Below are 27,577 nucleotides of genomic sequence, written 5' to 3'. Positions count from 1 at the left end.
GCATATATATATATATATACACACACACACACACATAGAATCACATATATACCTATATATTTCAGTACTTAGTTCTGTTTCTATTGTCAGAATATACGGTGGTTCTTTATGACCCCATCCAAACTACACTGATCACAGTTATTAACACATGATCCTTTTCTCTCATAGATTACCCAAAATAATTCTCATTTTTCAAACTGCAGTTTGGTAGCCTTAGCTCTAATCTGTAGGAAGCACATTTGAAATTGGTTTTAGGTGATCCATGATGAACATGTTGCTTCTTTTATATCCAAAAATTATTATTCTCGAACTGGCCTGAAAATTTTTACTTTTAGGCGCCACTTTTTGTGAGCTCGGAGGTTTTCCAGATTAACTTGAAAGGAATATTGTGTTCAATGTCTAGTTTCTTCTTAACACACATGGAGACACAGACACACATACACACACTACACTTTGGGATTTTCCCAATGAGGGCAGAGCTGATTTTGTTTAAGGTCCTAGCTGACAACAAGACATGTATTTAGTCAAATTGAAATTATTAGTGTTCGGGGTAGCTTATGTCCCCCAGTTTCCACAGCACTTTAGAAGGGTACCATATTCATACAGTAAGCCTACAAAAAAATGGAAGAAGAGGTGAATTGTTGCTCTAAGCCACCATTAGAGAGCAGCAGCAATTCTGAATCCTCCTCTCCCCCAGAACGAGAGCATCTCTGTGTGGCTCACTGCCTCCGGGGAAGCAGGCTTCCAATGCCAAGCCCTCCTGTGGCTGATAATGTCCTTCCCACTCTCTAGTCATGTTCTAAATTGCTCCGTTAAAAAGACACTTAGCTTCATCCATCCTCCCCAGTGTTACAAAATCATAAAGTATGCCTGATTAAAAAAAGAAATCAAAAGCTCAGGTTGCTTGTTTTGGCTGTTTTGCATCCTTGGCCTCCACCCCCACCCTCAGCCAGAAAGTTAGAATAACTGCCCTGGAGGCTCGTTAGGAAAATATTTATGGAGGCACCAGTAGGTCTCCCATACATCCCGCAGCAGTGACAGGCAATTTCAGGAAAACCTTGCCTTTTTGTTTTTTCAGGCTGTTTCCCACCCATCAGGAGCACTGACACGGAGAGGAAGGCATGTTTGTCTCTACGTTCCTACTGGAGCCTCTTAGTTTTAGAGCTAACTGTCATTTTAAGATGTTTAGTCATTGTCCTCTGCTGAGAGCTTGTTAATTCCTCACCAAAGAGAGCATCTGCCAATAGACCCGGACACGCCACAGTGCAATGTGGATGTCAGAACACGTAGCTCAGCTCAGACTAGGAGAGGAAGGCTCGGCCATTAGACACAGCCTGTTACTCTGATGTGTGTTTCCTTGAAGCAGACTGGCTCTCATGTGTTTAGTAAACAGGAAATGGTATCGTTTCAGTGTGGATGTCCTGGTGGGTGCTGGATTTCCTCCTGCATGTTAATGTGATCAGGAATGTGGAAGTGATCAGGGCAAGGTTTCTTACAGTGAAAGTAACAACCTCCATAACAATATATTTATGAAGACTAAGAAAAATACTGACAATCCTGCATAAGCATTTCTCTTTGGTGCAAGAAATGGGAGGAGTCTAGTGGCCTCAAGATACACTACACTTGCCACTGTGCTAAGCTGTCTGGGGAGTTGTGGGGGCATCCAGAGAAGTGGAGAGGAAACTGATGAAAAAGGCTCTCTCTGAGCCCTGGCCAGTTGGCTCAAGAGCATCAGCCCAGCATGTGGAAGTCCCAGGTTAGATTTTCAGCCAGGGCACGCAGGAGAAGTGCCCATCTGCTTCTCCACCCTCCCCCTTCTCCTTTCTTTCTATCTCTCTCTTCCCCTCCTGCAGCCAAGGCTCCATTGGAGCAAAGTTGGCCCGGGTGCTGAGGATGGCTCCATGGCCTCTGCCTCCAGCGCTAGAATGGCTCCAGTTGCAGCAGAGAAACACCCCAGATGGGCAGAGCATCACCCCCTGGTGGGCATGCTGGGTGGATCCCAGTTGGGCATGCAGGAGTCTGTCTGACTGCCCCCCACCCCTGGCTTCTCACTTTGGAAAAAATAAGAAAAAGAAAAAGGCTCTCTCTAGATCCTACTCTTTTGGTAAAGTTACTTTGTATTAGAAGCGAATGTCTCCAAGGACCTACAAAAAGGAAATCACAGATCCCTGGGTTTTAAAGGATTGTGACGCAAACTGTAAATGTCAGTGGCGATTTTAACTGTGCTGATTGATGTTCCTGAGTGCTCTGGTTCAGTTCTTGTTTTTCCTTTAAATGCTATTGCTTTTTTTCTTTTTTCTTTTTTTTAAAGCATGATTTAATAAAGAGGAAGGTTTCTCAGGAACAAAGAAATCTCTATGGCATGGTAGCAGAAGTCTCTGTGTCGTACCTGAAGAGTGATCCAAGCCAAACCGCTGGGTGTTGGATGTAGTATGACTACCAGTCATAATGGAAGGTGTTTTCCTCATCTGAAATTAGTAAGTTCTCTGAAACTGGTTAGCTGGTTAGTTGTTAAGCATAAAACCAACATTTAAGAAGAAGAAGAATATCAACCTTTCCATTTATTCTAGAAGCACAGCAACAATTTTAAAAGACAGACAGCACTTGGTGAGTGAGAACTCACATTAGGCCATACATCTGGGAGAAACTAAAGCCCGTTTAGAACCAGGTCTCACTACTGCCACGGTAGGCTGTGAAAACCCCAGATGACAGCCTCATCCCCCCCCCCCCCCCCCCCCCCCCACACACACACACAGATTTTTGTCTCTGGAATATCTGGTAAAAAGACTGGTTTCATAGAGAAGCAAAAAGTAGGATTGGTAAGTGTGGGGAGAGTAGCAAAGAAAGTCTTCACAAGTAGATGAACCAGGGCAGCGCCTTCCTTCCTCAGCGGTTCATTTTCAAGCGGATGTCCACACTTCCATCTGTGGGGCAGCTTTGACAGCTCCACCATGATAAAGGCAAGTCCTAGGAGAGAGCTGGGAAACAGGGTCGTCAGCACCAATTGTTTTTCTTACTCAAGGAGTGTAGAAGTCATAACATGAATAATTTGTTGTACAAGTTCTTGAATACACTTACAAGTTAATTACCTTTTAAAAAATGCACTTTATCTTTGCTCATTTTAAGCCAAATATGCAAAATAATGCACTTAGTGTATTGTAAACAGAATTACTCTTTCATCATTCTTATGACATAAGGTGATAAAGCAAAAAAGCCAAGCCAACTACAGTAGTTAAAATTATATAAAAATATAATTTAATTCAGTAATATCTTGTAGTGTATCACTGGGAAATGGCCCATAGCTTCACTTTCCTTGTCACTGAATCTTGTAGTTAACGTGTAGGAGGAAAATCACATCTTTAATAAATTAGTAACATTTTAGAACTAGCACTGCCATTTGAATCAGAAGAAAAACATTCATGCTTTCTCCAGAATTGCAAGTCCCAGTGAGCAAATCAAAAACCAGGATAAAGGGCTCTGGAGGAAGATTTGAGAATCTAAACTACGTTCTTCAGACCCTGGAGGCGCACAACTGTCACTTGAAAGAGTTGTAAAGTCTTCAGTGAAAGGGAATGTGAACCCAGCCTCTGCGTTTCCTCTTTTGTGAGGCAGGAGCTCCCCCCAGAGCCCAGACGCGCTCCCGCTCCGCTGCAGGCAGGCCCATCCTGGGGAGAGTTGTAACACGGGTCTCTTCTCTGAATAAGAGAGTGGAGGGAAACGCTCTTCTAAAAGCTTTTTTTTTTTTTTGAAGTCTGTATGAACTACAACTTACTAGGCAAGTGGCATCAGATATTCTTACTTAAATCAAACAAGAGTCTATTTTCTCAGACAATGCAACAACCTAGGTAGAGGTTTGGCTGGTTCTTGACCTTATGTATCATATTCTGGCATTGTGGCGTTGGTCTCTACTTTCACTGACATGTGCCAGGCATTGGGGCTGGGGAGAGGAAGGGCTGGAATTTAGGGTGCGCTAGAACATATCCCATAGACATAAAAGGACATAAAAAGGCAGGTTCCGGTTCTAGGGCATGTTTTTTACACATTTTTATATGGTTTTGGAGAAATATTTCTCAGTTGCTTTAAATGAAGAATAAGCTGTGTCTTTGACTTCCATGTAATGATCTCTGTCCCTGTGATGGTGCTTAGTTCCCTGAAGACAGAGGGTCCTCAGTAAATGACAGTAAGGATCAACAGCACCACTGTCCATTGACTGAGCAGCTACTATGTGTCTGGCAGTGTGCTAGGTTCTTCAGTACACTACCTCCAATCTTTATAACCATACTGAAACTGCATATATTTTTGTCACTATATTTTTAGATGATGAAACGGAGGCTCAGAGAAGTAGATAACCCAAAGTTTATGTACTAGAAGATAGTTGCACTGGGATTTAAACGCAGCTCTTATACCACATTGCCTTCTTAGTGATGCTTTGCTAGAGATGCGTTACAGTACACTACAGTACCTTCACTTTTTTAAAGAGCAAAGCTAAGTTAGATGCAGGTGACAGGCAAAAGCTTTAAATCTCATTATTGCAGAATTGTTTCCTTCCGTAAGACAAGGTTTCTTGGTCTCAGCGCCATTGACAGTCTTTGTCCTGATGACTGTCCTGTACATAGTGGGATGTTTAGCAGCATCTCTGGAGTCTACCCACGAGATACCAGTAACACATGCACACACCCTCCCCATCTCTGGCTGTGACAACTAAAATGTCTCCAGATTTTGCCACCTGTCACCCTGTTGAGCAAAATCACCCGATTAAGAATAACTGCTCTAAGAGGTCAATCAAGGTAATGTTGGGAGGCAGAAGTATAAAAGTATAAAGAACAGAGGTGGGATTTAGAGCACTGTGGGGAAGAGAAGGGGGGCTGTCAGTGTTTTTAAGTTGTGTGAGCCACAGAATCCCCAGAATCCTTTCTTCACGTGACTTCCTAGGCAAACTCTATGCTTTGGTTCCTTGCACTTCCCTGGCTCCTCCACCCCATTTGGAAAACACTAAGCTAGATGTCTTCCAAGGTCTCTTCCGTTTTAAAATTGATTTTTTTCTATGTTTCCACCTTCCCCCTGGGTCTTCCACGATGTTTTTCTGGATACAAAGCTGAACATAACTGGCCAGCAAGCAGCTGGTGTGCAGCTGTTACCCCTCTGGCTTAGCGGCCTGCTTTCTGTTTGGGTTTTGCCTCTTCCTGCTTCCTGGAAGGCTGAGAGGCCTGGCAGTCCCTGGGCCTGTGCCAGGTCTGACAGCTCTTCTTGGAAAGTAACAATAGTTAGGATGCCTGCTAACTTGCGCTATGCAGTGCCCGTGCAGAGGCAAGCCCTTTGACCGCAGCTCTTTAGCAATACGCAGTTTGAGAAAACTCGCGCTTTGTGTCCGGCCCCCAAGCCCTGGCAGACAGAACATCAGCCTGGCTGCCAGGATGCCAGGCTCACCCTTCTCTGCTTTCTCAGAAGCAGAAAGGGGGACCGAGATAGATTAGCTAGAAGACAGTCAGCTATTTTACATTGCCAAGCTCAACCCCGCTAGCATCTCCAAGATGTAATCCTGTTACAAGAACATCTCCCATTAATCTTTGTGTGCTGGCTGGAGAGGGTGGGGGAGACCCATTTGACCACTTCTCCCGAGAAATCAAAGTCCCCTTGCTCTCTTTCCAGGGGCAGCTACCATTTGGTGTAAGTAGTGTTCATGAGCTTTCTCCATACATTTATGTACACACATTCATGGGTTTTAGAACATAAAAATTAGTCCCATGTTCTAAAAGCTCTGTGAGGCTTGTGGCATGGTTAGCACTCTGCAGGCACCTGGGAAGTGGCACGAACAGCTGTTTATGGCAGTGATGGTGGCGTGGGACTTCTCTCACTCTGCTCTCTTCTCCCACTTCCTTGCTCGTGCAATCTATGTGACTTTGTCCCACACTGCCGTCCCTAGTTTTTGCCTCTCCCGTTGTTATCCTCATCAGTCCAGTTCTTTGCTTACACCTCACTCGTGGAGTGGCCCAGATAAAGGGCCAATCAGAATGGATGGGAGCCGGGGCATCAGATTGTACTTCTGGAGTTGCATGACAGCTTTTAATGGGAATGGCTTAGACCAGTGGTAGTCAACCTGGTCCCTACAGCCCCCTAAGGGGCGTTCCAGCTTTCATGGTGGGTGGTAGCAGAGCAACCAAAGTATAAATAAAAAGATAGATTTAACTATAGTAAATTGTTATATAAAGATTTATTCTGCCAAACTTAGCGAAAATCCGACATAAAGTACTTGGTAAGTAATTATTATTATATGCTTTAACTTGCTGTAACTCTGCTTTATAAATTTTATAAAGTAAAGTTACTTCCCTACTTTATAAATCACCATTACTGTGGAACCGGTGGGCGGTTAGAAAATTTTACTACTAACAGAGATACAAAAGTGGGCGGTAGGTATGAAAAGGTTGACTACCCCTGGCTTAGACACTTCGAACCTTGCTTATAATATAGTAAATATTTCTCAGACTCACAGAATTTTAGAGTGAAAATGGGTCAGAGCAGTCAGTACTGTTCCTTCATTCTGAAGAGAAGGAACCTAAAGTGCAAAGAACAGTGACTGTCCAGCAGTATGTGACTGCCACAAGTGCACCCTCGTCTTCTATGGCCCTTCACCAGACTGGACAAGAGATCAGGGAGGTCTATTTTCCAGAGTAGTCATTCTGAATATAATATTTGCAGTATGCATGCATGGAACATTTTTATAGCTATAAAAAGTTTTATAGTAATAAAAATAGCACAAGAAATATGTTAATCAGTCCCAAAATGACTCTCTTTAAATGTGACCACTTAAAATTCCAACTATTTGTAGCAGGGGCCACTGCTTACATCTAAGTTGGAGGGAGCCATCCTCAGAAGAGAGCAGAAAGGCACCGAGGCGTGGTCCCAGGGCAGATGTAGGGAGTGAGCACATTTTACCACTGGGCAATGCCTGTCACTTAGCTCACGGTCCAGGCCGGCCTCAGAAACTCTAACTTGGATGCTAAGGAGATGCTGTGAAAGAACTTTTTGCTAAAATGTCTGTAGAATCCTGGGAGGGCAATTTTCCACCCTTGACAGTATGTCCAACTTGTGGCCAGTCACCATCCAGTGGGTTCTACAAGGACAGGAAGCCGTGGGCACGGTTCAGACCAGCAAGCATCGTTAGCACTCGCCTTGCCATAGAGTGGGCACGGCCATGGGAGCCGCATCACAGGCGCTTTTGCAGCAGGGTACCGCCTCAGTGAGTCAAAAGATGCACAGGCGGTTTGAAATGCAGTCAGTTCTAGTTATTGAAGTAGTTCTGTTCTACAAAGTCATTGTGAACACTAGATTAGGAATACGGAAGCATTGCCCCTAGGGAAAATACGGGGATAGTTCCTGTGAGCCTCTGGGCACAACGTTTTCGTCAGCTGATCAGTACATAACCTTGTCTTACGTGTGTTTCTGTTTAAACACCTTCTTTAACATATGTTGTTGAATCATAATGTTGACCTCTTGGCAGCTGTACTAGAAGCCACACTCACAGAAAGCTTATCTAACACACAGATTTCTCCGTAAGGCACACTCTGCAGCTTTCTCATGGTTAGGAACACTAGACAACACTTCAGCACTATGTTTTGGAGCCAGCGAAACCACCAAAAAGCACAAAAATGAGAAAAACGTGGGACTGAATAGACTGCAAAGGACACTGTTTAGAGAGCATCAGAATGGAAACAAGAAGGCAAGGGCATCGTCTGGGACCTGCATGTGGGCTGCTCAAATTGTGGTTCACATTTTTCACTGCTCTTTACATGTTCTCAAATGACTGCAGATGTGTCCTGAGGATTGATTTGGGGATTACAAATAAGTTTAGGGAGTAGACAAATACAGAATTCATGAATAACAATCTGCATTTTTGTATATTTGAATGTGGAGTACAGATGAATTGCAGAAATATTCAGTATATACTTACTGAATATAGTCCAATAGCCCATTATAGTAAATGCAGATCTCAGTAACACTTAAAATGATAATTCTAAAAGACCATATATTTTTACCTGTTAATTTCTACCAGAAAGAAAATCTGCTAATGGCTTTTAGAAATGTCAAGACCCAAAAGCATAGAACATTAAGTTTTTCCATTTAAAGAGCAGAAATAAATTGGCCTCATTATTATTCATCATACCCCCATAATTTCATCTTTCCTTTCTCCTTCCCCACCTCCCCTCTCCACCTTTCCTCCCCATCTCTTTTACCATGTCCTACTGCTAAAATGGGCTTGGAAGAATGTTAAAATCAAGCCAAGATGTGCTCAACAGAGGCTGCTGCAGTCAGTGGCATGACCAGGAAACACGGAGGTTTTCTGCTCTGTTGGAATATCTATTAGAGTTAATGCTGACATAGTCTCTGTGATTAGCAGACCTAATTTGAATTTCAGAGGTGCTGATGACCACATAAATGTGATATAGTATCTTACTCTCAGGCCCCAAGTGCATCACCTTACCTAAAGGTGAGATGCTGTATTGAATCTGTTTAATTTCATGGTAACTAGCCTAGCCTTTTATTGTTAAAAGACTGTATTAATTATGTTAATAGTTACTAAACACTAATTTAGATTGTATCTCCCCTCCTCCTCAAGAGAAGCAATTTAAATTCTTTCCAGGCAGCACATATACAAAAGAATTATCACACCAGTTTCTTACTTCTTGGTTTCAAAGAAACATACAACAAAGTCTAATAGATGTCTAATAACACAGGAAAAGAATGAATGGTATTTGAGGATCAGAAGTTGCAGGCATGATGCTGGGGGTGTTTCACACACTCCTGGGATCAGTAAAACTAGAGATATTTACCCCCCAGCTGATTGTGGGGAAGCTGTTGACAAAAGTCCTAGGAAAAAAAGAATAAGCTAATACAAACGTGTATATTTCTAGAACCTGGAAATACAAAAAGCTAATAAAATGGAATTTGAAGTATTGCCACATTTTAACAATTCTGCAGGGGTACAGAGCTACTGTAACTGGCAATATGTAAGGATATGGATAATTTCATAGAGAAATCTTTAAAACTAAAGTGGGAATAATTTGAAGGTAACTATGGGCAATTTCTTTCTTTCCTTTAAACTGTAACAGTAACTCTTATAGTTGTCTGTGTTCCCCAGAATCAAGATTGAACAGATTGACATCAACTTCAGAAAACAAGACTTGAGGTAGCCAAGGGATTCAATTAAATTGCTCCTGAGGTCTTAAGTTTAGCAACTTGATTTTAAAAATATGCTTTGGGGGGGGGGGGGCAAGTGCTTTGTGGATAAAAATGTTAAGGGCTCTGTTTTCTTTGAAAACTTGAATGTGGAAGAGATGTGTCGAGGTCACTGCAGTGACACTGATCTGGGGCAGTCAGGCACTACCACAAGTAGGCTGTCAGCAAATGGCCTCATGACATATCAGCCACTCAGAGAGCAGAGGAACTGAAGGCAGTTAAATGTATTATTACATCTATACGTGTTTTTAGATTACTGAGAAGCAATGTCCACTTACAGCTATTTCAAGGAAGTTAAACTTTTTTACTCTTGAGAAACATAATTGAACATATCTTGATCGCCTCAGAATGTCTTGAGTTCTAAAAATCTGCTTCAGAATCTCTAGGATTTCTACAGCTTTCGGTAGATTTTCAAGAGGTACACTTTTGCCACCGCACGAAGTTCTTTATTTCTAAAACGGTGATAATTAAACACACTTAGTAATAATATTGGAAACATCAGACTGGAACTCAGAAGAGCTGGCTCTTCGCTTTAGATTTATAAGCCTCCAAAGGCTGGCACCCGGCCCTCGTACAGGGTTTCTTCCCGCAGCACTCTTACGTCTTTGTTTGTGTTTCCTTTCCCACTTGAGCACGTTTATCTTTGCTGCTCGCTGCTCCAGCTCGCGGAGAAACAGGAGTGCGCTTGGCAGCTCTGTCCTGGGTAGGCTCCCGCCCTGTCAGCACCACACGGTGCCAGCTGTCTGGAAGGGTTATATAATTTGATGGAATAACAAGCTAGTATCGTGAGGGAAAAAAAACTGGCAGAAGTGAAATGCAGAGGCACTGTTAGTATAATCTGCAAATTTGTCAAATAGCCTATTATTGAATCAAAATGAGAATGGGTATAAGTAGTGTTTATTTTTTTTAATGTACCCTAGCTTCTTAGAATAGGTGACTCACAGCAAAGTCATCGACAGTGTGCATGCCGGAGTTTGGTGTAACTCTGTTAGGAAGGTGGGGCTGTGGTTCGAGGGAAAGCCTTCCTGTGATCGCTTTAATAGGGAAAGAAGTATCAGGGGGTTGCTGATTATGAAGCTGCCAAGTAATGTTCTGTTCACTTGTAGCAGACTTGAGTAGCATTTTTATTTTAAAATATTTTGCAAAAGGAAAGCTTTTATGTTTAACAGACCATTTTACAAAAATAAAATCACCTATCACCCAAGTAGTATTTTTTTATTATTATTATTTAGCTATTCCACTGCATGGATGACCACAAATGATTTCACCAGCCCTTTATTTTGGGACATTTGGAGTTGTTTCCAGTTCCTCACTATCATAAACAATGCTGTAATGAACAAGGCTGTGGTTCAATCTTTGTGTCCACCATTGATTATTTCAGGAAGACAGAGTCCTAGTGGAGTGCTAGATCAAAGTATTACAAACTGTTTCCTTTTACTGGGTAATATTTTTGTTTTGTTTTGTCTTGTTTCTGACTCTGGAGTCTCTCGTCCACTGCCCACCATAGCCCTGGTCCACAGTGGTCTGTCAGCTCTCACCTCACACCGATTTATTTTGCCCTTCTCCTTTTTCCTTTCTCTTTTTTAAAATGATTGTCTCCCTTGCATATGGCCTGTTTGTAAACCTATTGAAACCCAGGGACTCTGTGGAAAAAAGGTAACAAATTGACAGTGTCCCGAAAATATAACTGAGTTTATGTGCCTGGCTTACAATGTTCTCAGTGTGTTCAGCCCTGGCTTCCTTGCCAGATTTCAATGAACTAAAAATGTCATCCAAAATTGTGCTTTGAGATTTCCAGGCATCTGCCTCCTTCAGGGTGAGAATGAACATACTTTTTCAGTTCTTAATCTATAATTCTCTCCCATTTGGGGGCCATAAACCTTTTGATAACTAACTCCACCTCACTTTGGTGGCTCATTAGCCTCAAGAGTATTTGATTTTCTGGAAAATTACAGTGAAGCAAATTTGTAAGAGAGAAGTAAAGATAATGTGATTAATGCAGGAAAAGAGGTAGACTAATGATTTTTTAAACTGCTGTCACCAAATTTTCTCCTCCACAATATTTATTAAACATCTCATATCTATCAATTATGTTCCATGCTAAATGAACAACCTGGCTTCCTAATACTTATAAGATAAATTACTCTACACAGTTAATGTATTCTTATTAGCTCTAGAAATTGCCTGTTCTGTGAATTAATAAATGCTAACTATTGTGAATTTGTACTCTTTTCCACATCTATATTCAGAAATTTACAGTTGAGAAAGTCTTCAAAAAAATGATCTAGTATATCTCTTCATTTTCCATGGAAACATTAGTATCAATCAGTGTTTAAGACTTCCATAAGTATTATACAGCTTATATTGGTAACTCCTTCAATATCTAATAATACTCTGCTGAGAAATGACTTACTACTCCAACCTAAAGTTACCTTGCTACCACTGTAAGTTTATACCTTTTCTTCAAAGGTCAAATTTTGCTTTTGGAAATATAAGTCCTCTCTGTGGTCAATATGATTTCCTTATTGTAATCAGAGTACATTGAGCAGACATATAATCTGTCACTGAATGATGAAACATGGAATAGAAGATGACTCAAACATTTTAAGGAATGTTTGCAAAGTGTGATTTTCAAATCTGTGTTGAACTTAAATTCCCAACTTGGTCTCTGCACAACTGTTTTTACTGACTTAGATTTTGGTAAAATGCCATTGGTCTCCATTGACAGCCACCATGAAAAACAGCCCAGTGAGACTCATTACTGTATTTACCATAAGGAAGCCCCCTCTACAAAAGTCCCATCTGGTCTTCACACCAAGGATATTGTACTTCCTCTGAATAACTGGTTTTTTAAACACAGTCCTGACCAGGATTTCCTCCTAGAAAATTCAAGCCAAATTGTAGCCCACCCATAATAATACAGAGACAGGGGACACCCAAGACCACCATGTTGCCCAGCTCAGGATGGCACCACTCATAGTGTATTCTTTATGAATGGTGCCCCAGAATTGTGCACACAAGAGTCCTTGACCCTCTGGTATGCATTATTTTTTTTTATTAAGTGAGAGGCAGGGAGGCAGAGAGACAAACTCCCACATGCACCCCAACTGGGATCCACCCACCAAGCCCCTACTGGGCAATGCTCTGCCCATCTGGGCTGCTATTCCATTGTTCAGCAACCAAGCTATTTTAGCACCTGAGGTAAGGCCATGGAACCTTCCTCAGTGCACAAGGCCAGCTTGCTTTAACCATTCAAGCCATGGTCATGGGAGGGGAAGAGGGAGAAAAAAAGAAGGGGAGGAGTGGAGAAGCAGATGGTCACTTCTCCTATGTGCCCTGACTGGGAATCGAACCCTGGACTCCACAGGCCAGGTCAACACTCTATACTGATGAACCAACTGGCCAGGGTCCGGTATGCATTTTTAATATCTCATGCTTTAAAGGTTTTTGGGCTGGGGTCCAGTATGCATTTTTAAAGTTTTTTGGGCCAGGGTCCAGTATGCATTTTTAATACCTCATTCTTTAAAGTTTTTTTTGGCCCTGCCAGGTTGGCTCAGTGGTAAAGTATCTGTCTAGCTTGTGGAAGTCCTGGGTTCAATTCCTGGTCAGAACACACAGGAGAAACGACTAACTGCTTCTCTACTCCTCCCCACCCACCCACCCCTCTTGCAGTCTTTCTCACTCTCTCCCTCTCCTGCAGCCCCAGCTCAAATGGTTTGAGCAAGTTTGCCCCGGGCACTGAGGATGGCCCAGTGTCCTGTTTCAGGTGCTAAAATAGCTCAGTTGCTGAGCAACAGAGCAGCAGCCTCAGATGGGCAGAGAGAGCATCACCCGGTAGGAGCTTGCTGGGTGGATCCCGGTTGGGGTGCATGCAGGAGTCTGTCTCTCTGCCTCCCTGCCTCTCACTGTATAAAAATAATAATAAAAAGAAAGTGGGTTTGTTTTATTGATTGCTTTAAGAGAGAGAGAGAGAGAGAGAGAGAGAGAGAGAGAGAAAGCATTCCTTGGTTATAATTGAACCCAAACCTTAATGTTTTGTAACAGTGCCCTGACCGACAAAGCTAATCCACCAGAGCCAGTACCTCATTCTTGATTCCTTTTTTTTCCCCTCAATCTATTTTTTTTTCATTTTATTTCTTTTTATTGTTTGATTTTAGAGAGAGAGAGGAAGGCAAAGAGAGAAAGAGACAGAAACATTTATCTGTTCCTGTATGTGCCCTGACCGGGTATCAAACCTACAACCTTTGCATATGGGGACAGTGCTCTAACTTGCTGAGCTATCTGGTCAGGGCCTCAATCTTTCTTTATCCACATTTTTCCCTTCCTATTTTTTACCTTTTGTAACACTGTTGCATTCTTTGTGTCTCTGTAAACTGCCAAAAGTCCTTCGTGGAATAAGATGTAGCATAAATTAATAATTAAGTAGCAGATGCAAACCTATACTGGTTTATTCTGTTATATCCATGCTATGGCACCCAATCTTGAACCTTAATCCTGTTAGTAGTTGTTTCAGCTGAAAGTTATTGGCATTTGATAAACTGGTACTTATGTAAAATTAAGTCTATGATATCCAAGCTCATTTGAAATGCAAGTCCAATATAGCTATAAACATATGGATCACACTATGAAATGTTCCTTTTCCTTTCCCAGGGAGTTTTGAAGACATGTACAAGATCATATGTCCAGCCCTAGGATTCCCTGCCAGAAATTTTTTCTAAATTGTGGTTTGACATTTTAGATCATTAAGTGGACACATCTGCCTGAGTATGTTCCCTTTCCAAAAAAAGGGGAATATTTAAAGACAGCAACCCAGTGACATAGTTCAATGTTTTTAGTTTGCCCCAAGGTATTTAGTATTCTCAACTCTTAAAATCAGGCAGGAATCCACAGAGCTGTGTGCATTCATTTTGTTAGTGGCCGCATATTCCCTGGGTACTGAGTGAAAGTCAGGAATTCATTTTCCTGTTTTCTTTTTTTTTTTATTTAGACAATTAATTTTAACGGGGTGACATTAATTATGGTATATAGATTCAGAGAAAACATCTCCAGGTCATTTTGACATTTGATTATGTTGCATACCCATCACTCAAAGTCAGATTGTCTTCTGTCACCTTCTATTTGGCTTTCTTTGTGCCCCTCCTTTCCCCCATCCCCTCCCTCCCCCTGGTAACCCCACACTTTTGTCCATGTCCATGAGTCTCATTTTTCTGTCCCACCTATGTATGGAATCATACAGTTCTTAGTTTTTTCTGATTTACTTATTTCACTCAGTATAACGTTATCAAGGTCCATCCATGTTGTCATAAATGATCCTATGTCATCATTTTTCATGGCTGAGTAGTATTCCATAGTGTATATATACCACATCTTCTTTATCCAGTTATCTATTGAAGGGCTTTTTGGTTGTTTCCATGTCTTGGCCACTGTGAACAATGCTGCGATGAACATGGGGCAACATGTGTCTTTACGTACCAGTGTTTTTGAGTTTTGGGGGTATATACCCAGTAGAGGTATTGCTGGGTTATAAGGTAGTTCTAGTCTTAATTTTTTGAGGAACTGCCATACTTTCTTCCATAATGGTTGTACTACTTTACATTCCCACCAACAGTACATGAGGGTTCCTTTTTCTCCACAACCTCTCCAACACTTGTTATTACCTATCTTGTTACCCGTTTTCTTTAAGCACATATTTGTGAGTAATTCTTAGTAAAACATGGTTTAGGAGAAAGAACCTTAGAGTCAAAGGTTTAATTTTAAGTCTCTCCTGTCACTGTGGCATTGAGTAAATCACATAAGCCCCAGTCTCCAAGTGTGGAAAATAAATAATACTAATGCTTGTTCCATCTACCTCACAGAGTTACTGCGAGACTCAAATGTGTGCAAAAGTGCTTTGAACCCCCTTTAATCCATTGAGTAGTGAGTTTCTTCATGCTCACTGACCCCTGGGAGTGATTTCTTTTTCAAAAAATGAAATTAGTTCCAGTTACAGTTTTATTAACTTAAAATTATGTTTGTTTGATATCCAATTTATGGAAACAAGAAGAACATACATTTGCCTTTCTTTAATGTTGCCTTACACATTTTTTAAAATAAAAATTGTAGCCTGACCTGTGGTGGCGCAGTGGATAAAGTGTCAACCTGGAAATGCTGAGGTCGCTGGTTCGAAACCCTGGACTTGCCTGGTCAAAGCACATATGGAGTTGATGCTTCCATCTCCTCCCCCCTTCTCTCTCTCTCTCTCCCCTCTGTCTCTCTCTCTCTCCCTCTCTCTCTCTCCTCTCTAAAAATGAATAAATAAAATAAATAAATAAAAAATTGTAAAAAAAAAAGATGTGTACAAAAAATAAATAAATAAATAAAAATTGTACTCTGCATGGTCAGGAGGCACAAGGTTGTACATGAACGTTTGTACTACTCAAACGGTTAACAATTATTAGAACTGCCTCTCCCTAGTCTGGGATAAAATTATATCACAATAAATAACAGCAAAAGCACCATTGATTTGACTTCACTGTGCTGGAATTTCAGCCCCTCAAATTTCTCCAAGCTCGTTCTAGGGGTCAGCAGAGCTTGTTGAACACGGGCTTAGGAATGCAGGGTCTTCATGAAGTCCTCATGGACGGGCGTCGTGCTCCTTCTCTGTGGCTCGCTGCAGTGGGCTACCCGTTGTGCTCCACAGCCAGTGCTCACCAACCCCTTGGTCTCAAGTCTCCGATGCCACTAACGTCCTCACCCAAGGGACACACAGTCATCCCTGTATAAACATTCTTGACTCCTGTCAACTGCAAAGTTCTCTCTCCTCTCTCTAGTATCTCAAAACGGAGATGACCCCCCCCCCCATCTGGTTGGCTTGGCAAGACCGCAGATGAGGCAGAGCCTCAGCAGGATGGCTGAGATGGAGGTGTTCGCTCCAGCCATACTCAAGGTTTCTGCCCCAGAGTTTGTGCACATTATTTAGGCCTGCGGCAGAGACCGCAAACTGAGTGGCCCAGGGATGGTGGGAGCCTGTAGGAGGCCTCTGGCAGTTTTGGAGCTGTGAATTCCAGCCATTCTGTGTCTGTGTTTGAGGATCATTGATAGCAGAGCTGTCATGGCTAACGACTGAACAGCTATCTCCCACTAATCGAGGGGGTGCCAGGAAACTGGCTACCTCAGAGAAGGCTAGAGAAAATGGAAATAAATACAGGTACAAACTTTTCAGAGCCTTGGGACACAGGAGGCCACAAGTGGCCCAGGCAGATAATGGTGCTATTCTTTGTTATATATACTACACAAAGCAATGGTTTTTGTAATTCTTTTTGTAGTTTCATGCCTTAGCAGTCGGCCATGGAGAGCCAGAGAGTTTCTGGTCCTGATCATTCTGCTCTGCAAGAATTTCCCCCCTTTTCTTCAACACCTAGATCATTTGGACAGGAATAAACCTTTAGCTCTTACCTCTCTGCCTCAGAAAATGGAATCTGTCCCAGAAGTTTAAGTGCAGCTACCCAGTTAGAACTGGGACACTTGTCTTAAAACTTTGCATAAATGGCAAACATTTCTTTCTTTTTTTAATTTAGATTTTGCTGATTGGGATGGTGAACCTTATGGATCTATTGAGATAAAGCCGCCCATTGTCCCTACTTTCATACCCATGCTGGTGTTCTATAGTCTGATTACAGTACCACACAATCCACTCCAAAACAAGGACGGCAAACAGCTGTACTTTCTCCATTACCTAGTTAGATCCCAGAAGGTGGTATACCTGAAAACGTGCAGACCTAACCATTGATTAGGTGTTCATTGATTGTGACTTTCAACCCCACTAGAGAAGAAGTTAAGAATTATTTTTCGGCCCTGACTGGTTGGTTGGCTCAGTGAATAGAACATCAGCCTAGTGCAGAGGTCGGAAACCTATGGCTCGCGAGCCAGATATGGCTCTTTTGATGGCTGCATCTGGCTCGCAGACAAATCCTTAAGAAAAAAAATAATAACGTTAAAAATATAAAACATTCTCATGTATTATAAGCCATTTATTTCCTACCACTCATGTTCATGGTTGCGGGTGGCTGGAGCCAATCACAGCTGTCCTCCGGGACAACACCAAATTTTTATTGGATAATGCGTAACATACACGGGTGGTTGTATGGCTCTCACGGAATTACATTTTAAAATATGTGGCGTTCATGGCTCTCTCAGCCAAACAGGTTCCCGACACCTGGCCTAGTGTATAGATATTCCAGGTTTGATTCCCAGTCATGGCACAGAAGAAAAGTGACCATCTGTTTCTCTCCCCTGTCCTTTCCTGTTCCTCTCCTGCAGCCAGAGGCTCGAGTGGTTTGAGCATCAGCTGCAGGTGCTAAAGATAGCTTGGTTGGTTTAGAGCATTGACCCCAGACAGGGGTTGCAAGGTGGATCCTGGAGCACATGTGGGAGTCTGTCTCACTATCTCCCCTCCTCTTGCTTGAAAAAAAATTATTTTTCTCCTTTTCATTAATATTTAATTCATTAAATATATTGATTTAAAATGGTCAGAAGCTCTAAGTTTAATTCTATGAAGATATATACATAATAAACTAAAATTTACAAGAATATCAAAAGTAGCATGTTACATACACATGAGTTATTTGCCAGAATCAAATCTACTTACATAGCTAGCTAAAAGGGAGGAAGAGAAGCAGAGGGCTATGAGCAACTAATTGTAAGAGTACAGGAGTATCCTATAGAACCTGAGGTCAGAGGGCATACCTGATTGAACCAGTTAATGAAAAATTGAGAACCAAAATCATATGCTCTTTTTTCCCCGAGGGTTTATGAACTTTCATCCCTACTTCTCTCTTTCTCTGCTCCTCCATAAAAATAGCTGCCAAGCTCTTGCCTCATGAGATCATTCAAGAGCCCAATAGACCCCTGGCTGGGTAGCTCAGTTGCTTAGGACATTGTCCCGATACACCGAGGCTGCATGTTTGATGCCAGGTTGGCACATATAAGAATCAACCGTGAATGCCTAAATAAGTACAACAAATCTCTCTTTCTCCCTCTCTCTCTCTCTCTCCACCTCTCCCTCTCTCCCTTTCCCTCTCCCTCTCTCCCTTTTCCCTCTTTCTTCCCCCTCCTTTCTCTCTAAAATCAGTACATTAAAAAAATAGCAGCTAAAATATTTTTTTAAAAGATTCTAGGAGGTATCACTTACACATACTTGAAAAGTAGCAGTCACTACATGCCAGCATGACTCTATGAAAAGAAGTCAAACCAAACTAAGTAACTGTATCCAAGAAAGGACATGAGCTTACACTACAGGACCGGGAGACTGTCTGGTACTTAATGGATCTTGATTTAGCAGGATATTTGAGTAAAATCTTCAGATCCCTGTGGACAAATAAAGAAATATAGTATGAATGATAATGAAGTTACATGAAATTGATGAATGGATTGATAGCAGCTTCTCAAGGGTTACACATAGCTTTGAAGCACTAGTATTTAACCTTCTCTTATTCATTCACATAAACCGTAGACATAGGGATAGCAATCTTACTAATCCAATTTTCAACACATAGAAAAACTGGGAGTGATGGTTATATATAGACCAACTGACAAAATTATAAAAGAGAGCAGAACCTGCTGGCCATGAACCATGGTATTTAAACTGAGTTCAACTAAAATACAAAATGAGAAACGTTGGGCTTAATAGTAACTTGGGGAAAAAAGTTCTAGGGACTTGTGAGCTAAGCAATATGATATGGTTGCAAAAAATACACTTCCAATATAATTTTCAATTGTCTATTCAAAGAAATGTTATCCAGAGTAAGGGTTGTAATACTGCCCTATTATGTTGGCAATATTATGAATTATTATTGCAATCTTTTCTGGAAAATAAATTGACAAAATGGAGCACATCCAGATGGTCAGGAAGCTTAAATTATAAATTTTTTTGATGCTCAGATTTTTATTTTGCTATATGTAATGAACTGTAAGGGATAAAGTCTACCACAGCATGTTTTCAAGGAGCTTACTCTGTATCATTCTACTCAGTGTGCATAGGAGCTAAATACTTGGGTAAAAGCCACTCCCCACAATCTGTTGAGCTTGAGTGAGTGGGTTTAACATCAGTAATTCTCCTTTAACTGAAAATATATATTGGTTTCTGAATACCAAATTAAACTTTGTATTTAATATTACTAGTTTATTAATCCATTGGGTGTCAGCACTGCTTCGTGTAAATTGTGAGCATTTTCCCACTTCTTTTTATCATGGGAATGGTTAACAGTGGTTTTAAGTAGAGACGGGAGTCTCAATTTACTTAAAAATAAAACTGGGTAATTCAAAAAAATGTTTCCCAGATTGAGAAATTGCTTCCTATGCCTAAAGAATATTCCCTACTATAAAATGCAGAATTTAAGGAAAAGAATGCCGAATGTCTTAATATTGAGTCTCTCAGCAAATGATCATAAGTAAGATGCAACCTTTAAAAGGGGCAAGATGAGTAACTTCCACTCATAAACATGCAAGCATGGACACACATGCACACATTACTGTAGATTAATGATAGTACATATGGATTTTAAGAACTTGCAGCCTAACAACTTTGTTTTTCATAGTATGCTGAGTATTATTTGTTGATAGTCTAAATACAATAAGGTTTTATATCAAACTACAGATGTTAAAAAATATAACTGGCCCAGAGAGAAAGCAAGCAAATTATTCACAGGCATTTAATTTTAGTTTTTTAAAGCGATTTTTTTAAGTTATAGAAAAGTCACTATGAAAATTATTTATTTCCATCTTTCCTTCTCTGATACCGAGCACCTGACCCATACAGCTCCTAGGAAAATATTCTGTAAAATTACTTTAAGAATAACTTTATGGTTTTAATCATTGCAAGCCTGTAACCTGAATGTAGATATTTGTAACCAAAGCAGTTCTGTGATAAAGCTAAGGCACAACTAACTGTCCCTGATATTAGAGGGTTTTTATGCTCTCTTGGAAAATGAGGTGCCCGAGAGCAGAAATGACTCAAAAGTCTGTACCAAAACCCATTTATGTACATGTGGCATTCTGTTTTCAGTTGATCTTCCTTTTTATTAGACCTATTACAAATTCTATGCCAGTAAAGTGAGAGAAAAGATATAAAATAGGCAGTTTTACCTCAATACCATGGGTGCTTCTTTCCATTCTGTTAATATCAAGGTTTTGTATATGATAAGCTCTACTGTGTGCTCTACCCGATGGCCTCGTCTCACTATAGAAAATCAGAAAAGTGTTGCCTGAGGCTCCGTATGGGTTAGAGCAGCGGTTCTCAACCTGTGGGTCGCGACCCCGGCGGGGGTCAAACGACCAAAACACAGGGGTCACCCATCGGAAAATACATATTTATTATACAATTCCGATGGCTTTAGGCGACCCCTGTGTTTTGGTCGTTCAACCCCCGCCGGGGTCGCGACCCACAGGTTGAGAACCGCTGGGTTAGAGGGTTTTTTGTTTTTTTGGGGGGTGGGGGAAACTATTATCCTTAACCATCTAAAAATCAGACATACCTTACTCTGCCCAGGTTAGTGGATCTGAATGCCTCCACTACTGTTATGGTTGAGCTTTCTGTTCTGAAAGAGCATGTGACCACTTTGGAGAGCCCATTATGTTTAGCTGGTTGTTGAAGGGTGAGATGTCCACCATTCTTTCCCCATTCCTTGGTATCTCCTGGCCAAAAAAGGGCAAGGAAGAGGTGAAGGGAAGAGTGCTCTCATAACAAAACCGTATGCTCTACAGTTGCCTTGTAGTGAGTGAATTGATTGTGTCAGTATCAATTCTTAGATCCTACATCAACTTCTGGACATTTATATATAGGTAGAGCTAGTACTTTTTCTCTTGTTCAGTTTAACAGGGTTTTGTTTGTTTGTTTGTTTTTACAGAGAGAGAAACATCGATTTGTTGTTCCACTTATTTATGCCATCATTGGTTGATTCTTGTACGTGCCCTGATAGGATCAACCCAGCAACTACAGCACGTCAGGATGACCCTCTAACCAACTGAACTACCTAGCGAGGGCCATAACAAAATTTCTTAAACAAGATTTCTTATAAACTCATATAGGCTAGATTTATTTTCTCCTGACTTACCAGCTGTGCCATCTTAGGCAGGTCATTTATCTCTAAGCCTCAGTTCCCTGTTGGTAAAATGGAGAGATTGATAGCACCAACCTCACAGTGATGTTGGCAGGTTAACTAAGTTAAAAAAAGTAAAACAAACAGAACAGTGCCTGGAACATAATGAGTATACTGTTATTTGCTATTATACAGCAAATGTACTTTCTTATAACCTTTTCTCTTTAACTTATGTTTATTTTTTATAGTTTAATTATACCGCCCAAAGATATAGATATTTCATCTATTTATTTTTAATGAGGTTACCGGCTTGAGCCCAGAGGTCACTGGCTTGAACAAGGGGTCACTCACTCTGTTGTAGCCCCCCAGTCAAGGCACATATGAGAAAGCAATCAATGAATAACTAAGGAGCCTCAACAAAGAATTAATGCTTCTCATCTCTCTCCCTTCCAGTCTGCCTGCCCCTATCTGTCCCTCTCTCTGTCTCTGTCATACACACAAAAAAAAAGAAAGCAAAAGAATCAACCAATGAATGCATGAATGGAACAACAAATCAGTGTTTCTCTCTCAAATCAATAAATAAATAAAAATTGAAGAACTCAATTTCTGGATCATATGCACACAATTCATTCTTTTCTTTTTCTCTCAGCTCCCTCCCCATTTCTTTGGTCTCAGTATTTTTTTATCATCCTTTTGGTGTCACTCTCCAGCACTGGTTCGGGGAGGCCTTCCTGACCATGTGTCTTGAGGCTAAGTGGGGTCCACAGTCACATGCACCCTTATTTTCCCACAACACATTCAGGGACAGTATGACTGTTTGCTCCATGTCTCTGTCCCCTGCAGGACTGTGGGCTTCAGAGGGCAGAGACCATGTGTGCCCTCCTTGGTGCTGTGGCCCCAGTCCCCCGCTCAGAATGGGCATAGTAGGTACTTACTGCTTACTCATTCAGTGAGAAAATGCAGGTGCATTACCAGGCTCAGACTGTGTTTCTATACAAACAGCCTGTAAGAGCACAGTTTAGAACAATTTTGAAAGGAAACGAATCACCTGGAAAAAGGGTTGTCTCTGTCTTTTGGGCCAGGCCCTATTTTAGATAACAATGACTATTCTAAATGCTGCTATTGGTTATCAGACTGATCATGTGAATTACTGCTTTTATGGTTAAAAATTTAATCTTGGAAACAAGTTCATTTACTAGTTCAGAGAAAGCTTTGGGGGCAGTGGGGAGGGTGGGGAGAAATCTTTCCCTTCCACTTATCAAGGAGAAGGTAATAGGCTCCAAATGCTAGTTCTGAAACTTAACTCCTGCAAAAAGAAGATAGGTTTCAAATTGTTCTCTTTAGTCTGTCTTGTTCTCCCCCATGACCTAATATATATATTATATATTATGTATATATATCACACAGGATATACTCTGTGTGAGTATATATATATGAGTATGTCCTATGTATGTATGCATACATACACATATATATGTACACACATATATGTGGGTATACATACATACATATATATATATATATAGAGAGAGAGAGAGAGAGAGAGAGAGAGAGAGAGAGGGAAGATATACTCACATAGAGACACGCAGATATGTATGTGCATGTGCATTATGTAGCACACCTCTATGAAACTCGCCCAGCTTGCCCTGGCTCCTTGAGTCTTTGTCAGGCCTTGTTTTGAGTTTCCTTCCAATTAGGAAAAGGCTTCTGGCAACTAATCCTGTTACAGTTTCAAATAGTTCTGTGGTGGGCAGCTAAAAATCTTTCTTTAGCCAATCTAGTAACTAAACAATGTCAGATCTTTGTTTATTCATTCAAGTTATTATTTGAATGCCTGCTATATACCACAGTTCTGTCTTAATTTTTTTCATTAATATTTTAGCCATATTAGAATAGGATAGCTTTCAAACAAAGTTATATAGAGTAGTTTATTCACAGCATCAGAAGCTCAAGGTTTTTTTTGTTATTGTTTTATTTTTTTATTTTTTCAGAGACAGAGAGAGTCAGAGAGAGGGATAGACAGGGATAGACAAGACAGGAACGGAGAGATGAGAAGCATAAATCACTAGTTTTTCGTTGTGCATTGCGACTCCTTAGTTGTTCATTGATTGCTTTCTCGTATGTGCCTTGACCGCGGGCCTTCAGCAGACCGAGTAATCCCCTGCTTGAGCCAGCGACCTTGGGTCCAAGCTGGTGAGCTTTGCTCAAACCAGATGAGCCCACGCTCAAGCTGGAAACCTTGGGGTCTCGAACCTGGGTCCTCGGCATCTCAGTCTGACGCTCTATCCACTGTGCCACCGCCCGGTAAGGCAGAAGCTCAAGTTTTAAAAAGGAAAATAAATTGAGCTGTAAGTCATGAAAAAAACCTTATTATCTGTAGTATCTTAAGCATCTCAACTGAGAAGTATAAATTCACAAAATAAGTCTCTATCACATAAAAAGTGCTGATTGGTTAGGAAGAAGCTTTGACTATGAATAACTTCATCACATAGCAGCTTTTCTCTTCTAGTTTGTGTTTCTGTTAAAATATAAAAGGTCATATTTCATTCACTTACCTTAGTTAAGTCAATAATATTTATTTCAGTTAGAAAAAGAATCATAATTTTGAAATTAAGCATTATAGATTACCTCTAAATATGATGAAAATTTCCTTTTGCAGATGCAAGTATTGGCATTATGATGAAAACCTGCTCACTTCCAGCGTGATCATTGTCTTTCATAATGAAGGATGGTCAACCCTCATGAGAACAGTTCACAGTGTAATTAAAAGGACTCCAAGGAAATATTTAGCAGAAATTGTATTAATTGATGATTTCAGCAATAAAGGTAATGGCTACGGAATTGACATTTTGTCCATAAAATAAGTTCATTACAAGTATTTGCAAAATGTGATTTCAAAATAATTAGTCTTTAAAAAGTAATAATTAACATCTATTAATAGCATCTATTATCAACCAGTTGGCTATACCAAGCCAACTTCTACCAAGCATTGTGTATGAATTACAGCGGTACCTTGCCACACGAGCACTTTAAATCACGAGCAATTTGAGAGACGAGCAGTCACTTGCGGGATTTTTTGCTTTAAGTCACAAGCAGATATTAGAATCACGAACTTCCACCACCCTCCACTAGATAGCCTGCCAAACGTTCTGAAAGGGAGGAAGAAACAAACTTCCATTGAAAGATTTTTGTTGAAATGGCCTCTATAAGTGAAAGCAAGGACAGTGTGGTAAAAAAGCCAAAAGTCAGTAAAGAAAATGATGATGATTAAGCAAAGTAGAAAAATAGCAATTATGTTTAACAATAAAGTTATATATCGTACGTAGTGTGTAATCATACATTACAATTAAATGTAGTGTTAAATGTGTAGAGAGTTATGTTAAGAGCCCATGAAATGAAAACTTCCTCCACCAGTCTCCTGCCCCTCCATCAGCATCTTCATGTGACCTTGAAGGTAAATACACTTCATAAACCAGTTTATTTCTTTACATTCTATCTTATTGTGTATGTATATATGTGTGTGTATTATTTATAAAGTACATTTTCTTATTTAAAAGCATATAAAACAAAAAATTTGTGTTTTTTTTTTGGGCGGAACAGGTTAATTGCATTCCCATTAATTTAAATGGGGAAATTTGATTTGACACACAAGCTAATTGAGTCATGAGCTAAGCCATGAAACGAATTAAACTCGTGTGTTAAGGTACCACTGTATTTTAATCCTGACCATAACTCTTGCAATAGGTATTGTTGTTATCTTTGTTTACATGAGGCTCAGAAATGTTAAATAATTTACCAGCAATCACACAGACAGTAATTAACAGCCAGAATCACATCTATAGGCACATAAGTCTGTGGATTTAACCACTGTCTTACATTATATCAATTCTTTGGGCCTTGAATTTTGCAAAAATTTAGACATGGAGGTAATTTATTGAAATATTGAAAAGTAATTGCATGTATAATGTAATGCCACCTGGTGATCCATTTATAGTTATCAAGCTGAAATTTCATATAGGTAATAGCCTTTATTTTGCATTTTAACGATGATGCAGTATTACATTTGATCAGAAACCATGGACTATTTTTATTTATAATAGTATCTACTAAAGTTTATTTCATTCTATATATTTTTTAAGTTTTATTTATTCATTTCAGAGGGGGGGGGGAGAGGGAGAGAGAGAGAAGGGGGAAGGAGCAGGAAGCATCAACTCCCATATGTGCCTTGACCAGGCAAGCTCAGTGTTTCCGGGTTGATGCTTTATCCACTGCGCCACCACAGGTCAGGCTTCATTCTATATTTGATTTAGTATATTGAACAAAAGGAAATTGTATGTTTTGTATTATTTTTTTAAGGAGCTAGCTATTATAAGCATTTAGGGAGGTATTGGTTAGTCTTGGCAAGAGAGAGATAGAGTGTCAATTTTCCAGAAGAATAGGTTGAACATTTTTTTTCAAATAGGTAAATTAATGTAAGCTGTAAATATATCTTCTTAATGATATGAATATCAAAAGATAGTGCTATAGCTCAAACCTCAAACCAACATCCTAAATAAAAAATGTACTTATGCCTGACCTGGTGGTGGCACAGTGGATAGAGCATTGGACTGGGACATAGAAGACCCAAGTTTGAAACCCTGAGGTCGCCAGCTTGAGTGTGGGCTTATCAGCTTGAGCACAGGCTCACCAGCCAACATGGGGTTGCTGGTTTGAGTGTGGGATCATAGACATGACCCAGTGGTCGCTGGCTTGAAGCCCAAGATTGCTGGTTTGAGCAAGGGGTCACTCACTGCTGTAGCCTCCAAGTCAGGGCACATATGAGAAAGCAATTAATGAACAACTAAGAAGACTAAGGAGCCGCAATGAAGAATTGATGCTTCTCATCTCTCTCCCTATCTCTTCCTTTCTCTGTCACACACACACACACACACACACACACACACACACGTGTAGTTGTGAGGCTGAAACCCAAATTTGGCTATTTATTCTTTTATAAATTGATTTTAGAGAGAGAGAGAGAAAGAAGGCATGGGGGGCAGGGGGAAGAACAGGAAGCATCAACTCATAGTAGTTGCTTCCCATATGTGCCTTGACCCGGCAAGCCTAAGGTTTCGAACCAGTGACCTCAGCATTCCAGGTCAACACTTTATCCACTGTGCCACCGCAGGTCAGGCATTGGCTATTTATTCTTCTTTGCTTGTCATGAAACTGAGTTGAATCCTTTGAAACTTGACCAAAGAACTCGGATTAAATAACAACAGGATATTTGCTTTTGGCAAGTAAGTTTCGTGAACCATTTTTGTGTACAAGTAGTAATATCACTGACACTATGTCAGAAGACAGAACATGGGTAGCGTTAAAATACCATTCAAAATGACTTGACAAGAACTTCCTCTGAAACTTAATTTAGAACTCTTGGAGTCTGCATAAACCTCTACTGTTTATGCAAGGACATGGCCAGATCTTGATTGTTAGCGTGGAGAAGAAATAGAAATGTGACTTATTTCCTTTTCCCTTCATCTTTGTCCAGCTAATCCCTTTTTTCAACTAATCATTTTTAATTATAGTAGAGAATGTATAACTAACTTTTTTAGTCATATCAAATGCCTTTAGCTTAGACATCTTGCTTTGATTGAAATTTTCTATGACAGGAATGTATTCATTAAAACTCCTGTTCCTATCTCGAGATAAATAGTATTTAAAAATATGTTTTACAATGATATTGTTGGTACTAACAATATTTTAGACTTAGAAAAACCTAGGTCGATAAAAATGACTGAGAAATCCCATGTCTATGATTGTCCTGATTTTAAGAAGCCCTGTGTTATTAACACAAGTAAAAATCTTAGCATATTCTAAAAAAGATTATGAAGATACACCAAAGGGTATTTGCCATCTAAAAATAAATGCTTGGCACCAGAAAAGGAGAAGAAAATTTGGGACTTCAGGTTTTTTATTTCCCCATTTTACTTGAATTTTCTTATGATCAGAACTTCTGTTCTTACAAACCTCTAATGTTTAGTCTCCTATTACCCATTTTAAAATCAACCATCTGCAGGGTCTGCTTAGCTTATAACCTTCAGAAGTATAAAGGTACAGAGTTCTTTAATTAGTTGTTTCAATTTCAAAACAACCTTAAACTCTATCAGTCCCATCCTCTGTAAAAGGATGTAGTCTCTGGTAAATCTGACTGGAGTGAAAATTTGGTTTGTTCTTTCTTCCCAATAGATTCAGAAACTAGAACTTTGAGTTAACGCTGGTCGGGTCGC

At 40.3% G+C, this 27,577-nt stretch overlaps 1 protein-coding gene across 3 annotated transcripts in view; it reads left to right on the top strand.

Moving 5' to 3' along the window:
• Window positions 1-27,577, top strand: part of GALNT7 (polypeptide N-acetylgalactosaminyltransferase 7) — a 140,584-nt gene that overhangs the window by 85,307 nt on the left and 27,700 nt on the right. For all 3 annotated transcript variants that reach the window (XM_066279143.1, XM_066279133.1, XM_066279122.1), the window contains exon 3: window positions 23,968-24,134. In XM_066279143.1, coding sequence (XP_066135240.1) covers window positions 23,968-24,134 — 167 coding nt within the window. The remainder of the gene's footprint in view (window positions 1-23,967; window positions 24,135-27,577) is intronic.

The sequence above is a fragment of the Saccopteryx bilineata genome, chromosome 1 (genome assembly GCF_036850765.1).
Source record: "Saccopteryx bilineata isolate mSacBil1 chromosome 1, mSacBil1_pri_phased_curated, whole genome shotgun sequence".
Lineage (NCBI taxonomy): Eukaryota > Metazoa > Chordata > Mammalia > Chiroptera > Emballonuridae > Saccopteryx > Saccopteryx bilineata.
The sequence above is the reverse complement of the archived record's forward strand: the minus strand, read 5'-3'. Positions and strand labels throughout refer to the sequence as shown.